Source organism: Mustela nivalis (assembly GCF_964662115.1).
Source record: "Mustela nivalis genome assembly, chromosome: 7".
Taxonomy (NCBI): domain Eukaryota; kingdom Metazoa; phylum Chordata; class Mammalia; order Carnivora; family Mustelidae; genus Mustela; species Mustela nivalis.
Window position 1 is genome coordinate 89,957,155 of NC_139026.1, and position 13,738 is coordinate 89,970,892.

Consider the following 13,738-nt stretch of genomic DNA (forward strand, 5'->3'; position numbering starts at 1 on the left):
GGTCGTAAAATGCTGGGGAGGGAAATTGAGGTTTGGGGAGGTCAGGGGTGTCACAGAAGGCCAAGGGCAATGGTGGGGGGCAGAGGTGAGGTGGGATGGGTCTTGTTGCATGATGGCAGGAGAGGGGGATTCCCATTCTGCCCTGGGGTAAGTGTCACAGAAGTTGGCCCAGGAGATGGTGTGAGAGTGGATAGTGACACTAAGAAGTCAGACCGGAGAGCAGTCCCCCACCACTCCAAGGCCAGAGCGTGGTGCAGTGACATGTTGGGTCCCCGGGAGCCCGGGACCAGAGCTGGGGATCAGAGAGTAGGGGATTGTTGTCTGGATCTGTTGAGGGCAGAAGGCACCTTCTCCCAGAAAACACTGGTTCCAAGGCTGCCCTCTGAATGTGAGATAAGACACAGACTCTACCAACACCTAAAGAGCTCAGTGACACTTTATTGAAGCGGTTTCAGGAACTAGGCAGGCATGGGAAGTAGGCAGTTTGGGAAGGTTTGAGATAATCAGAGCAGGGTGACTTTTTTTCTGACTTCATATCTCTCCTGGCTTCATGTCCAAAGCTGAAAGCCAGGCCCTGCTTGCCTTTGGAATTCATTTTGGTCTTGAATGCATGGCGGGTGTTTTGAGAGCTCCTAGATCCTCAAGTAGGGAAACCACTCTGTGAAGGCCGGTCTGAGAAAGATCTCTGGACCTATGCAGCTCCCCTCCTCCACCGCTCCTCTACCTCTGCTTCCTTCACAGGCTGGACCAGCATCCTCTGAGAGCGAGCAAGGTGTCAGAGGAAGAACTGTCTCTCTCCTGAGTCTGCCCTCTTAGGCCTTCCCTGTGGGGCATAAGGTTTGGTGGACTACCTTGAGAGTGCAGTTCTAGCCAGGCCTGTGGCACAGGCAAATCCACTCCGTAGACATGTCAGATATGGGGAGATGGAAAAAGAAAGGTCAGGGGAGAGGGAACAGGGGATATATTGCCAAATGGATGAGTGGGAGGGGAAGAAAAGAGAGAAATAAAGGAGCAGAGGGGAGGGATGAAGAAAGGAGACACACAGGGTTGAGGAGGAGGAGCAGAACAAGGAGGGAGGTGGAAAGAGCAAGGTAAGAAGGAAAGAGAACTTTCCAGAGAAGAGATATGGCTACCACAGAGCAAGGAGAAAGGAGCAAGGAGAAAGTCTCCTGAATCCTTCTGTGGGAGGATTCTCCCAGGGCCATTCTAACACAGGCTGACTGGGTTCCTTTTCCAGGTCATCTGCTGCCCGGCTACCTTCCCACACCCCGGTTAGCCTGCCTCCCTCCCACTCAGCAGTAGAGCGGTTCTGTGTGGGACGCTAATTCTAATAGTGGCCTAAATGGGGCAGAATTGAAAGGAATTCGGCTATGAACTATCAAGGAGTGTAGCCCCAGGCCATGGAGAACTTTTGCCTTCTTGATAAAATCATTCTATTCTAGTATGAATAATCGAGTTGGTCATATTTCAAAGGGTGTTGATTCCTTATTGCAATATTCTGGTGGTGGGAGAGTGGTCAGGGGAAATGGCTGGGAGTCCAACAAGGGACAAGATGGGAGGAAGTGAGGACACGACATCCTGCTTGGATTGGCAGACTTCCCTGGTTGGAGGGGCTTGCAGGAAAGGATCTTGTTTGCGGCAAGAGAACACATGCGTGGGAACTCTGGTCTAGACTACCTGCAACCTCTTTGGGGGCACCAAGGTCAATTCTAAGCTCCTTCCTCCCCCATAGAGGACTTTGGGCGGCATGGATCTGGCTCTGGTGGGGAGGATGACCCTACGGTGCTCCAGCTCTGGGAGCTGCTGATGGGCAAAGTCCTAGCCCAGGTCTTAGCACGGAGGAGTTGAGTGGGTGTTAGTTGAAGTGGATACCTGGGGCCCCTGGAGGGCCCTGGGATAAGGAGCAAGGTGGGGGGTTATCCCTGTGGGGACACATCTGGAGGCAGAGGGATGGACAAGATCATCTTAGAACTCAAAGGCCACTCCCCACGCCTCCTGCTGTTGATTCTGTGCATGGGGCATCAGCAAAGCGGCAGGCCTTAGGGTGGGGGATCAGGGGAGTCTGGAGGCGGGAGCCTGGAGGGTGGGGCGCTTTAGCTCCTGTAACTCTTCTTGGTGGACGATGTCTTGGAGATCATGCGCATACTGGAGCTGTTGCCACTCATGCTGCGGCTGCTGGTGGAACTGAAGCTGCCCCCGGAGCTGTAGCCCAGGCTGCTGCTGTAGCCGCCGCCTCCTGACATGCAGAGGCCGCCGCCTGAGCTGTAGCCAGTGCCCCCACTGGAGGAGACCACGGCTGTGGAGACAAGACACAGGGCACATTGGTAGACTCCTCTGGGTCCCCAGGAGCTCCCTCCCTGGGGGGGGCTCCCCGCCCCACCCCCAGAACAGGAATGTCTTGGACCCAGGGGCCGGGGTCTGAGAGGGTGGTCATGGACTCGCCATCCCCGTGACACGCTGTCCCCCCTCCTGAGCGTCTGTAGAGGACATTGCACTTTTCAAAGCACTTTCACAGCTGTGACCATGTTGATCTCATCAGGCCGAGAAAGCACCATTACTACCATCACCTCTACTTTCCAGAGGGAGAATGGGGGTGCAGAGACATCAAGTGGCAAGTCCAGGGTCATACTTGCTGTGTCCATTTCTCTGCTGCACAGGGTTCTCGTACTGGATGGAGCACAAGGCCTTGTGTGCTGGGCAGGAGCATAGGCTCCCATAATGGAAGAGGCCTGAGGGCCACCTGAATGGGTGTCCCCCAACTGTAATCGTTCTGACACATCACTGAGAGGCAATGGTTTATAGTGTCCACTTAACCACATTCAGTGACAGGGAGCTCACTACCATGGGACACAGCTCCCTACAGCCTGTCAAACATTCGAAGATGCCTCGACCTCCCCTCTCTGTCTTAATGACATCTCTGTCCCATCTATCCCCAACACCTTGTTGGTGATGCTATTGCTTCTGTTTCGATGCCCACTTTTCTAGTATCCCAAGACATTTACTCACAGATATTCACGGGTCCGACACCTTCCCCAGTGAGTCTGTTGCGGGGGGAAGGGGGGAGAGAAAGAGACATTTCATTTGCTGAGAAGTTGAAGATCCCTGGGCTCTTGCGTCTCCTGCTGTCACTTTCATCTAGCTAATAAGAACCTGCGAGGGGACTCTAGAAGAGACACGAAATCAAAATACATAGAAATGGGGAGAGGGATGCCTGTTTGCTAGGTGGAGAGGGACACTTTGATTGTAGGCATCTCCAGCAAGCACAGAGCCCCAGTGGCCCATCCCCAGTGTAGCCTGGGGGCTGGGTAGGAATGGCTCTGCTAGTGGCCTTCCAGGTGGTCATGGGCCACCTCTGCCTGACATCATCACCCCGATCCTCTGCCCCGGGTCCAGTAGCAACGATGGGAGAGGCTGAGACTACAGAGTGCCTCTGGGGAAAGGCTGCATCTTAACTCTGTTTCTGCCTTTGGAATTTCTTCTGGGGCCTGACACTGGGGCTCTTGGTATCTGTGAAGTCTGTTTGAGCCACGGTGGGAGCCAAGGTTCTTGAGCAGCCATGGTCGGGGAAAGCCCCCCACCTGCACTCCTCGCCCTCCAGCAGCTTGCGGTAGGTGGCGATCTCGATGTCCAGGGCCAGCTTGACGTTCATGAGCTCCTGGTACTCGCGCAGCTGCCGGGCCATGTCCTGCTTGGCCTTCTGCAGGGCGTCCTCCAGCTCGGCCAGCTTGTTCTTAGCGTCCTTGAGGGCCAGCTCCCCACGCTGCTCAGCATCAGCGATGGCATTCTGGAGTGTGGTACACTGCCAGGGGCACAGGGGAGTTTGTGAGGTCGCCCCCAGAGAATGGAGTAAGATGTGTTTTTAAGGTTAAACATATGGGAGAATTTCCTGAAATGGATTTATGCAAAGGAACTTGGAGTTTCATCATCTTTAAAAACAAGATTAATCAGGGCACCTGGGTGGCTCATGGGTTAAGCCTCTGCCTTCAGCTCAGGCCATGATCTCAGTGTCCTGGGATCGAGTCCTGTATTGGGCTCTCTGCTCAGCAGGGAGCCTGCTTCCCCCTCTCCCTCTGCCTGCCTCTCTGCCTACTTGTGAGCTCTCTCTCTGTCAAATAAAAATAAACAAACAAGCAAACAAACAAATAAATAAAAGATTAATTTCTGTCCTCCTTGGATAATTTGAGACTTAACCATAAGGGAGAAAATGATTTTTGGGGGGATGGCCCTTTCTGATGTTGCACTTCTCTGCATAGTTTTGTCTTGTATGTCCCCAGAGGGCAGACCCATCTGTTAAGGAGCAACGGATGGGCAGATCTCAGAAAGAACATCCTGACCTCCCTGGTGGGGCGGGAGACAGCATAGTCACAATCCTGGATGGTCCCTCATCTGGGGAGGTTTCTTTCTGCATGGGCTGCATTGGGACCAGGCCCAGGTCCGCCAGTGGTCAGGGGCACGGGTGGGATGTCTGCTGGGAGCTCAGCCCTACCTGCTTCTTAAGGTTATCAATTTCAGAGCGCAGTCTCTGCATCACGCGGTTCAGCTCGGAGATCTCCATCTTGGTGGTGCGGAGGTCATCCCCATGCCGGCCGGCTGACCGCTGCAGCTCCTCATACTGGGGGGACGTGGTGGGGTAGGGAGGGCATGGTCAGGCCAGAGGCAAGGTGGCTGTGGCCTCCCAGGGCCCGACAGTCTTCTAGAGTGCTGCTTGGAAGTGCCTCCCTTTGTCCCCACAGCTGCCTTCCATCAGATTCCATCTGCACTGTCTCTCGGCTCTGTCCCCTCCATGCCCGCTGACCCCACCCCACAGCTGGACCCGCCCTGTGTCTGGTCTCTCATCCTTCCCCCTCTGTATCAGGTTATCTTTTCCTCACGAGCTCAGCAGCACACAGGGGTGCTTTTCACTCTCTGATTTTAAAGCTCTTTCATATTTGTGGCTCCCCCGCTCAGAGAGTTTTCTCTAACTTGAAAAATCTCATTGTGTGGCCCATGTTGACCCTTTGTTCCCAGCCCCTCACCACTGCACGCTGTACCTCCCTTCTTCAGATCCAGGAGGCTGAGCCTTGGTCTAGTTCCTACCTTCCCTCTCTGGGTCCTGCTGGCTGGTGCTGTCTAGCTGTCCCTTGCTGGCCTCTATGGGGCATTTGAGGTGTGTCCATCCTCCCCCTTGCAGAGGACTGACCACCTCCTGCTTCACCTGGTTGTTCCCCCGGGATCCTGATGGTGTTGCCCAAGGGGTGCTCCTGACAGAGGGTAAACTCAGGCTGAACTCATATCCCTTTGACCCCATCTGAACACGACACCCGACAGGACAAGGCTCTTACTTAATTTGCCTTTGAAATCCCAGTTCTCTAAGACTGTTTCATGGACTTGACCTTGACATCTCACCTTGGTCTGGTACCAGGACTCGGCCTCAGCCCGGCTACGGTTGGCAATGTCCTCGTACTGGGCCTTGACCTCAGAGATGATGCTGTCCAGGTCCAGCTTGCGGTTGTTGTCCATGGACAGGACCACGGAGGTTTCTGAGATCTGGGCCTGAAGCTGAGCCAGCTCCTGTGTTGGGGGCCAAACAGAATAGCTGAAGCAGGGTGTGTGTGTGTGTGTGTGTGTGTGTGTGTGTGTGTATTGGGAGACAGTGGCCAGGCCCAGGAAACAGGCATTGGTGTCAAGGACCTCACTTGTACTGTTGGGGTGCAGTCCTCTGTATTGGCCCAAAGGGCTGGGAAGGACATTAGGAAGGTCACTGAGTTTACACCCGGACTTGATCATCAGCTCATCTGCACGTGGGGAGCAGCCACACAGGGAACCCTAGCCAGCATCCTCCAGCAGCCACTCCCGCTATCAAGGGAGTACACCTTGCTGTGAGCTGTCAGTGCCGGGCTGTCTCAGGTTCTGAGAAAATACAACCTTTTATACCAAATAAAGAAATCCTCTTGTGACAGAAAACTGAGTCACAAGGAGCCAGAAAGCTCTGCTGCATCTCAATCCTGTTTCTCAACTTGGCTCCTCCCTGTTCCTCAGGGATGGAAAATGGAAATCAGCTCAAGACAGCAGAAAGGGCACCAGAGCAAAGCACTGGAGTCTGGGTTAGATCACTTCTCTGAGTCTCAGGGTGGCTGGTCCTAGCACTGTTTTACATGCTTTCTGCGAGTATTAAACCAATTCATGTCTACATAACACTGTTTTTGAAACAGTAAACCACAAATTATTTGTTATTGATCACTTTCCAGACTCATCTAAGGTGTCGGTTCCACCACTAAGGTTGCTGGATCCTGAGACCTGCAACAGCAATAGATTACCTGGGAACTCGTTAGAAGTGCAATATTTTGGTTCCTACCTTAGATTCACTGAATCAGAACTGGTATTTTAACATGTGGTCTAGAAGATTCTGATACACTTTAAAATTTGAGAATCCCTGGTCCACAGCACAAATCTAGGTAAAAATATTCCTTTCCTTTGTTTATTAAGGATTGGTTCATGCATTCCCTGCTTCAAGCAATTATTATTTTGTTGTTGTTTTGCAATATGTTTTTCCTACATAGTTTTCCTGGTAGCTGACCTAGCCTGAGTTGGGGGGTTGTCTCAGCCCACATGCTTACAGCTGTCAGCATTGTAGTGAACAAGCAGAGAAAAATGATGCCTTTTTTTTTTTTTTTTTGGTTCCTATGTGGGCGGCAGGGTGGTCACTGCACCTGTCCAAAGCCATGGAGCCCATGCTCCTGCTCCTGGAACATGACCCACTTCTCTTGCACCCCAAACATACGTCATGCATGGGCATATCACCTGTCTTTATCAGGTCTACTGGGGGGCACACAATGCACCTCTCACCCCATCTTGACCACTCTCCTCCAGCCACCTTGGCCTCCTCCTGGCATTCCTGAGTCCTCATTTCTTCCCATTTCTCATCAGCTGTCACCCACCTCCTGCCTGTCACCATTCCCTGTTTCTCTCCATCAGCCCTACTATGCCTGAAATGGCATAGTTATCCCATCCTCTCTGTGCTGCTCCACTGTAATAGAAGCTCTAAGAACTTAGGGGCTTTGTTGTGTCTGCTCAGCACTGCCCCTGCAGCCCCAAGGATAGTGTCTGGCATGTGGAGTTGCAAGTGATACGTGTCTTCAGGAGAGCTGGACATCTGCCCTTGGTGCTTTTAAAAGCACCCAAGGGTTCACTGATTGCCACTTGGTTTGTGAAATGGCATCATTCACAACCTCGTCCTCTAGGAAGAGTATCTGGTAAATTTGTGCTGGGTTTGGGTGAGCCAGGATGCCCAGCGACGTCTCTGGAAACATGTGCAATTCATCAACAGGAGTTTTTTTTTTTTTTTTGGTTGTTGTTTTGTTTTGTTTTGCTTTGTTTTTTTTGCCTGACCAATAGCACATGCATGGTCCAAGTGGTCAAGGTTGAATATCTTGCCTGACCCCCCAGCTGCTCTAGGGAAACTCATTTTGTTCCTTGGTAGGGAAAGCAGCTTATGCTCCATGAATTCCAGCCTGGGGACATGGTGGGGAGCAGAGAGGAGATGAGGGAAGGAGCCGGCAGCCTGTGTGCCCAGCCCAGGCCCCCAGCCCCTGACACTGCTTACCGCATCATAGAAAGCTCTCAGGAAGTTGATTTCATCCATCAAGGCATCCACCTTGGCCTCCAGCTCCACCTTGTTCATGTAGGCGGCATCCACATCCTGGGCACAGAACATGCTATCACTCTGAGGCTCATCTCTGGTGCAGCAGCCAGCCCGTCTGGCAGAGAGCTAGGCTGGAGAATGTCAGCACCCAGGGATGAGAGCATTTCTCTGTTCCAGGCTTTGGAATGGAATTTGCAGGGGGGCGAAGACATGTGGGGACCAGGGCTGTCAGGGAATGCTCACCTGTTCCCTAGCTCATGTTACATGGACAGATCTTAGGTCACCTGCACTGGTGAGGTCAATACCATCCTGGGTCCGTGGGTTTCGGCTGCCTCTGGGCTCTCCCAGCCTCTCCCTGGGCCCTCCTCCTCACACTCTCAGCCCCTTCCTGGGCTGCACACAGGGCTGCTCCGTTCTCCCTCCCCAGCTGCTCTCCCCTCCCTTGGTCCGCCCCTGCTCAGCAGGAAGGCCCACCACTCCATGGAGCCATTCCCTGTCCTGCTCCTGTCCTTCTGAGCCTGACTGAGCCTTAGCGCAACACAGGGCCCATTTTGCTCATTTCTCTCCGCAAGGACTCCATGTGGGGAGGGGCTGGTGTCATGATTTATAGCCTGGACTCTGGAGTCCCAGATCGTGACTCACTTCTGATTTTCTGGATAAACTTGGGCCACTTACTTGACCTCCCTGAGCCTGAGTTTTTACACTTCTAGAGTAAAACCTGCTTCAAAGATCAGCTACATGAATTAAAAGGTGCCAGGCCACTGGCTTCAGTGGCGTCACTCCCAGAAGGGGCTCCTTGGGCCTGGGAGCCAGGAGGGGGCAACTCTGTCGCCTCACCTTCTTGAGCACCACAAACTCATTCTCCGCCACTGTACGTCTGTTGATTTCTTCCTCATACCTGTGGGAAGGATCAAGAAGTGGATTGTCAAGGTGATCACTGATTAATATATAAAAATATGGAATCAGTATGTTGGATACCTGAAATGAATCTCCTATTGTAGGCCAATCATAAATCAATACAAAAAAGCAGATGGGTGTTAGGAGCAGGCTTCTGGGAGTGAGGTCCAACAGTTGGGGTCATAGGGGGGTAGGCGGTGTGGGTCTCCAGAAAAACCATGGAAAGTGAGCCACTGTACACGTGTTCCCCCATGCCCCATCAATCACACAACCACTTCTGTCCAAATACAACTCAAGCCCAAAACAACAGTAAAGCAGAACCACCCTCATTCCTTCTGAGGTTGTCTTTTTCAAGGCTTTGCTCCATAGAGTGATGATGTCCCCATAAGGGGGCCAGCAGCCTTCCTTTTTCTCCTCGTGTTACCCCAAGCCAAAAAGAAGGAAGGAAAAAGGAGTGGTCTGGCCTGAGGCAGACAGTCACAGGCCTTGATTGGCTCCTGTCCTCCGTGGTACCTCTACATTGTCTTGGCGCTCTGGTCTTAGCTAAACCGAACCATAGAGAGGGAACCATCCTCAGGCTAATAGGGGTCCTCCCTCCCCCTCTGCCTAGGCTTCTCATTCTTCAATTTGCCCCTAGAGAGCAGCCCTTTTCCCCTCCTGCCCCCTAGGGGCATGAGGAGGTGCACTTTTGCTCACTGAGCTCTGGGAAGGAAGCTTCCCTTCTGCTCTAGGTGACTCATTTCCTCCCCAGCCCTCCTAAGCATCAAGGAGTCCTACCCTCTTAGCAGCTCTGGGTGGTTGGGGTTTGGGCTTTGTCTTTTCTTCCTCCCAGCAGAGTACACTGGGTCAGGTCACTTAACCTTTCAGAGGCTCTTTTTAACCTCTGAATGGCTCGTTATTATTTTTTTTTAAAACACCAGGTACTATCCCACACTAAGTATATGTGGTATATATACTAAGTATATGTGGTGTGTGTGTGTGTGTGTATATGTATATAGTGTATATATGTATATACACTAAGTACATTGTGTTGCCTCCACTGTCCAGTAGGATCTGAGAAAAGCCCTTTCCTGCCACTGAATCTTCAGTATTGTTCCTTCTCCAGAGCAGATGAGGTTTTCCTTATTCCTCGTGCTGCCTTTTAATAAAATCTGAATCTTCTCCTCCCGCAACTCCATGTAACTGTCCTCACCTTCTGTGTTTTCTGTCTCACAGTCCCTCCCCCTGCATGGGCCTCTTAAGGTCCCTGCCACAGGAATATCACTGTCCATTAACCAGGACACACTCTTCAACTGATCCCCCAATAGTCCTCCCCAGTGCCTCTGTCTTTCTCCACCTTGAGTGTTAAGTCTCTTCCTCCAGGAAGACTTCTTAGACTGAAGCACTGTTACTCCATGTTGCATACATATTATAAATTATCCATCTCCACTTGTTTCTCTTCCCTGTGTCTGCATCATTAAATGCACAATCATCCCTATAATAAAAATAGCTAACACTTATTTAAAAATTACTAGGCACTGGACACCCTACCAAGTATTTCACATGCAAATTTTGATATAATATTCTCAACCCCTACAGAGTGGGCACTATTAATAGGCTCTTTAACAGACAAAAAAACTAGGGTTCAGGGAATCTGAGGTAATTCAATTAGTAAGTAGTGGAGCCAAGATTCCATAGTGCTGCCCAATAGAACTTCCTGCAGCAATGGATATGCTCTATATCTATATCCAGTCTGGGACTCATCAGCCACATGCAGCAACTGAGCCCTTGAAATGGGGCTAGTGTGACTGAGGAACTAACGTTAACATTTTATTTAATTTTAGTTAATTAAAATTTAAAAAGCCACAGGTGTGTGGTGGCTACCATTTAAATTCATCTCAGACCTGAATTCTCATTACATTAGAAAAACTATAACAGAAACTCCTCAACTCCCTTATTTTGTTTGGACCAAGAGCATTAGACATATATTAAAACAACAGAAGTAAGAAGCTGCTTGAATCTATAGGCAAAAGCATGCCATCATGTTTAGTGGGCTGTGTGTGTGTGTGGTTCTGCAGAGAAGGCAGCAAATCTGTCTCCTGCTTTGTTCCTGGCCTTGGCCAAGGCTGGGATGAGTGCGTGCCCTCATGTAGCAATGGGGCTGAGTTGAACAGATGTGAGAGTGAGAGTCTATGGGTTTGATTCTGAACTCATGAGTTGGCCACCTGCACAACATCGGCTAAGTCAGGGGCTGTCTCCAAGCCTCACTCTCCCCATCTGCAGAGTTGACACGGTGGTTGTGCAAAACCCACTCTTAGTGCCCGTGCAGGTCATCATCATCTCCATCCCTCCCCTCCCCAAAGCCTCACTGTTCTTGACCACAGGGTCCCAGTTCTTTATCTGATTCTGCCTCGCTGCCCTGAGTGTGCATCCCACTGCCCCATTAGACTGGACACTTTCAGAGAGCAGGGCCTCCCCAGGACTCTTGGGGCAGGGCCCTTGCCGGAGCTGGCTGAGCGTCTACTCACTTGTTCTTAAAGTCTTCCACCACGTCCTGCATGTTCTTCAACTCCGTCTCCAGCCGTGTCCGCTCGCCACCCAGGCAGTCCAGCTGCCGTCTCAGGTTGCTGATGTAGGCTTCAAACATGGGCTCAATGTTGGCCCTGGTGGTTTTATGCTCCTGCAGGAGGCTCCATTTGGTCTCCAGGACCTTGTTCTGCTGCTCCAGGAACCGCACCTGCCCAGACCGGAGGGGAGAGACCATGTGGGCTGCCCTGCAGCAGCCTCCCAGAGGGCTCTGCGACACAGGGCCCCCCAACAATGCAGGGAGGCCCTCTAGGAGCTTGGAGCCCAGGTGGCAGTCTCCCCCTTGTCGTCATCCTGGAGGAGACTGGAACGTAGAGAACCACACAAATGTGGATAAAACGGGCCTGGGAGACAGGCAGTGGCTTAAGTAGGAGGCAGGAGAAGTAAGGAGGACTGGGACCAGAGGGGCTGGAAACCATCTGCATCCACCAAACAATGCTGATGGAAAGAACACTCCACCGTCATCTGGCTGGGTGGGATTTTGATTCCCATTAAATGGGTAGGAGGTTCCTGGCAGAAAATTTAGTCTGTCCATTTCTTTTCCCACGTGATTTCTCCAGACCTAGAACCTGGACACAGTTGTCCATATAGTCCAGGAATGCCGAAATGGGTCACCCTAAAGTTGCACTGGGGGACCTGGCCACAATGCCAGCCATGTCTTTGGCCTGCTGTGTGGCGTAGGAAGCCCCCTCTGCTCTCTCAGGTCCCTTGTGGTCTTGTGCTACTAGCCTGGTTTGCTTGAGTTGTACTCATCTATCTGCTCCTCCATCTGGGAGGCAGCCTTGGGAATATGCAAAACCTTTCTCCTTATGCAAAGTCTTTCTTTTGGGGTCCCTTGGAATGACACACAGCCTCCGAATGAAGCAATGAAGGAGCCTCCATAACTTTGGAGATGGCAGTGTACCTCCAGAGGGCCTTTAACAAATGCCCCTCTTGCCCTGCCCACCTTTCTTCTCTGTTGTTAAAAGAAGAGGGGTAATCCCTCAAGTCCCTTCCTATCACATCTCCTTTCCCCCACATCCCCTCCAGATGAACCAAGCAAAGGATAGCCTGCCTTTTTCTCTCAGAGCCAGTTTCCTGGAAACCTCACATCTGTTGGTGCAAATACCAGGCCAAGTGGGGTGACATGGGTGATCAAATGGAAGAACCTGTTGCTCAATGGTCCCATTGGTTAGACTGGCATATTCGTAGATATGGATGAGACATTCCATAGCCTGTTAGACCTGCAGAGTCACCATGGAGTCCATCTGTCCAACCTAACCAAGGCCCAAGACGTTAGGGGATGTCCTCCTAGCACTAGGATCTAGGTTGGAAGAGTCTAGCACTCTTCTTTCCAGGTCTCATATATAGAGCCAGAATAAGTCATATCATTGAATTTGTTCTTCCCAGACAAAGCAATAAGCTTACGGGGGAACCAGTGGCAGAACAGAAGAGAAAAGCTTCTCTTCCCAGACCTGGGGAAATCCCTAGGAGGACAGGTCATTCCACAGGGCACCCTCAGGGCTGACGTCACAGGTCAGCTCTCACCAGAAGAAAAGTGGAAAAGCCAGCCCCTTGTGAACCACTCAGCTTCCCCGACATACCCAAGTCACCAGGGAAGTCACCACAGGAGGACTTGCCCCTATTAACTGCAGGAAAAAGTGACCCCAGCACGCTTCTCATAACCTTTCATTCCTTCATTCCTTTGCCTTTAAAATGATCCTTTTTGCTGTCTGACTTGAATACACATTCATTATCCATCAAAAGAGCAATGGCCTTGCAGTAGGTCAGACAGCTCTGGAGTGTGGAGATGAACATTTTTCTGCTCCCACCTCAACAAGGTAGGAAACCACTCCTTCTTTCACCAAGTCAGCAGTCTTCCTAGCCCCCAGGATTGCAGGTCCTGGGCAAGTCCCAGGTTACCTCAGAAAAGCACAGAAAGTAGAGATACCCCAAGCACCTGCTGCTTTTCTGGTGGGGATCCCAGTTGCCTCTCACCTTGTCAATGAAGGAGGCGAACTTGTTGTTGAGGGTCTTGATCTGCTCCCTTTCCTCCTTTCGCACCCGCTGGAGGGAGGGATCAATCTCCAGGTGGAGGGGGGTCAGGAGGCTTTGGTTGACAGTGACCTCCTGGATGCCCCCGGAGCCAGACATCATCCCGCCTCCAAATCCATACCCGCCAAAGGCTCCCCCAGCCCTGTAGCCCATGCCTCCCAGCCCCAGCCCATAGCTGGCACCTCCACCGCTGGCCCGGCTACAGCGGTAGCCTCCACTGATGGAGATTCTTTTGCTACCTCCAAAGCTGTGGAGGCTCCTCGTCCCGAAGCCACCCACACAGCTGCCCCCGAAGCTCTTCCCGCCCTGGGACACAGAGACAGAGCTGAAGCTGGGCCGGCAGCCTGGGAGGAGGCTGGTCGAGGAAGCACTGAAGTTCCGAGTGCCTCCTGACTTGATGGTGACAGAAGATCGTTGGGTCATGGTGGGAGCTGATGCCAGAGAGTCAGAGAAGCACAAGTGTCAAAGGGATGAGGAGCTTTCCAAGTCTAGCTGTCCCAGACTCTCCTTGACTTTTATCCCTTTCAAGAACTGGGCTTGGCCGGAGAAGATCAAAGACCACTCTGTTGAGTTCACCTCAATGGCATGTCTGGCCAGCACCCATTTTCCTGCCCCCTAATC

General features: G+C 51.9%; 1 protein-coding gene across 1 annotated transcript; it reads right to left on the reverse strand.

The window, feature by feature from the left end:
• Window positions 1-2,036: 2,036 nt before the first annotated feature.
• Window positions 2,037-13,540, reverse strand: LOC309869770 (keratin, type II cytoskeletal 5-like; the record flags this gene model as incomplete). The annotated part of the gene is made up of 9 exons (XM_082741395.1): window positions 2,037-2,296; window positions 3,007-3,041; window positions 3,579-3,799; window positions 4,487-4,612; window positions 5,386-5,550; window positions 7,583-7,678; window positions 8,459-8,519; window positions 11,026-11,234; window positions 13,061-13,540. 9 exons carry the CDS (start codon window positions 13,538-13,540, stop codon window positions 2,094-2,096), a joined length of 1,596 nt encoding a protein of 531 aa, XP_082597521.1. The 3' UTR covers window positions 2,037-2,093.
• Between the last annotated feature and the right edge of the window lie 198 nt (window positions 13,541-13,738).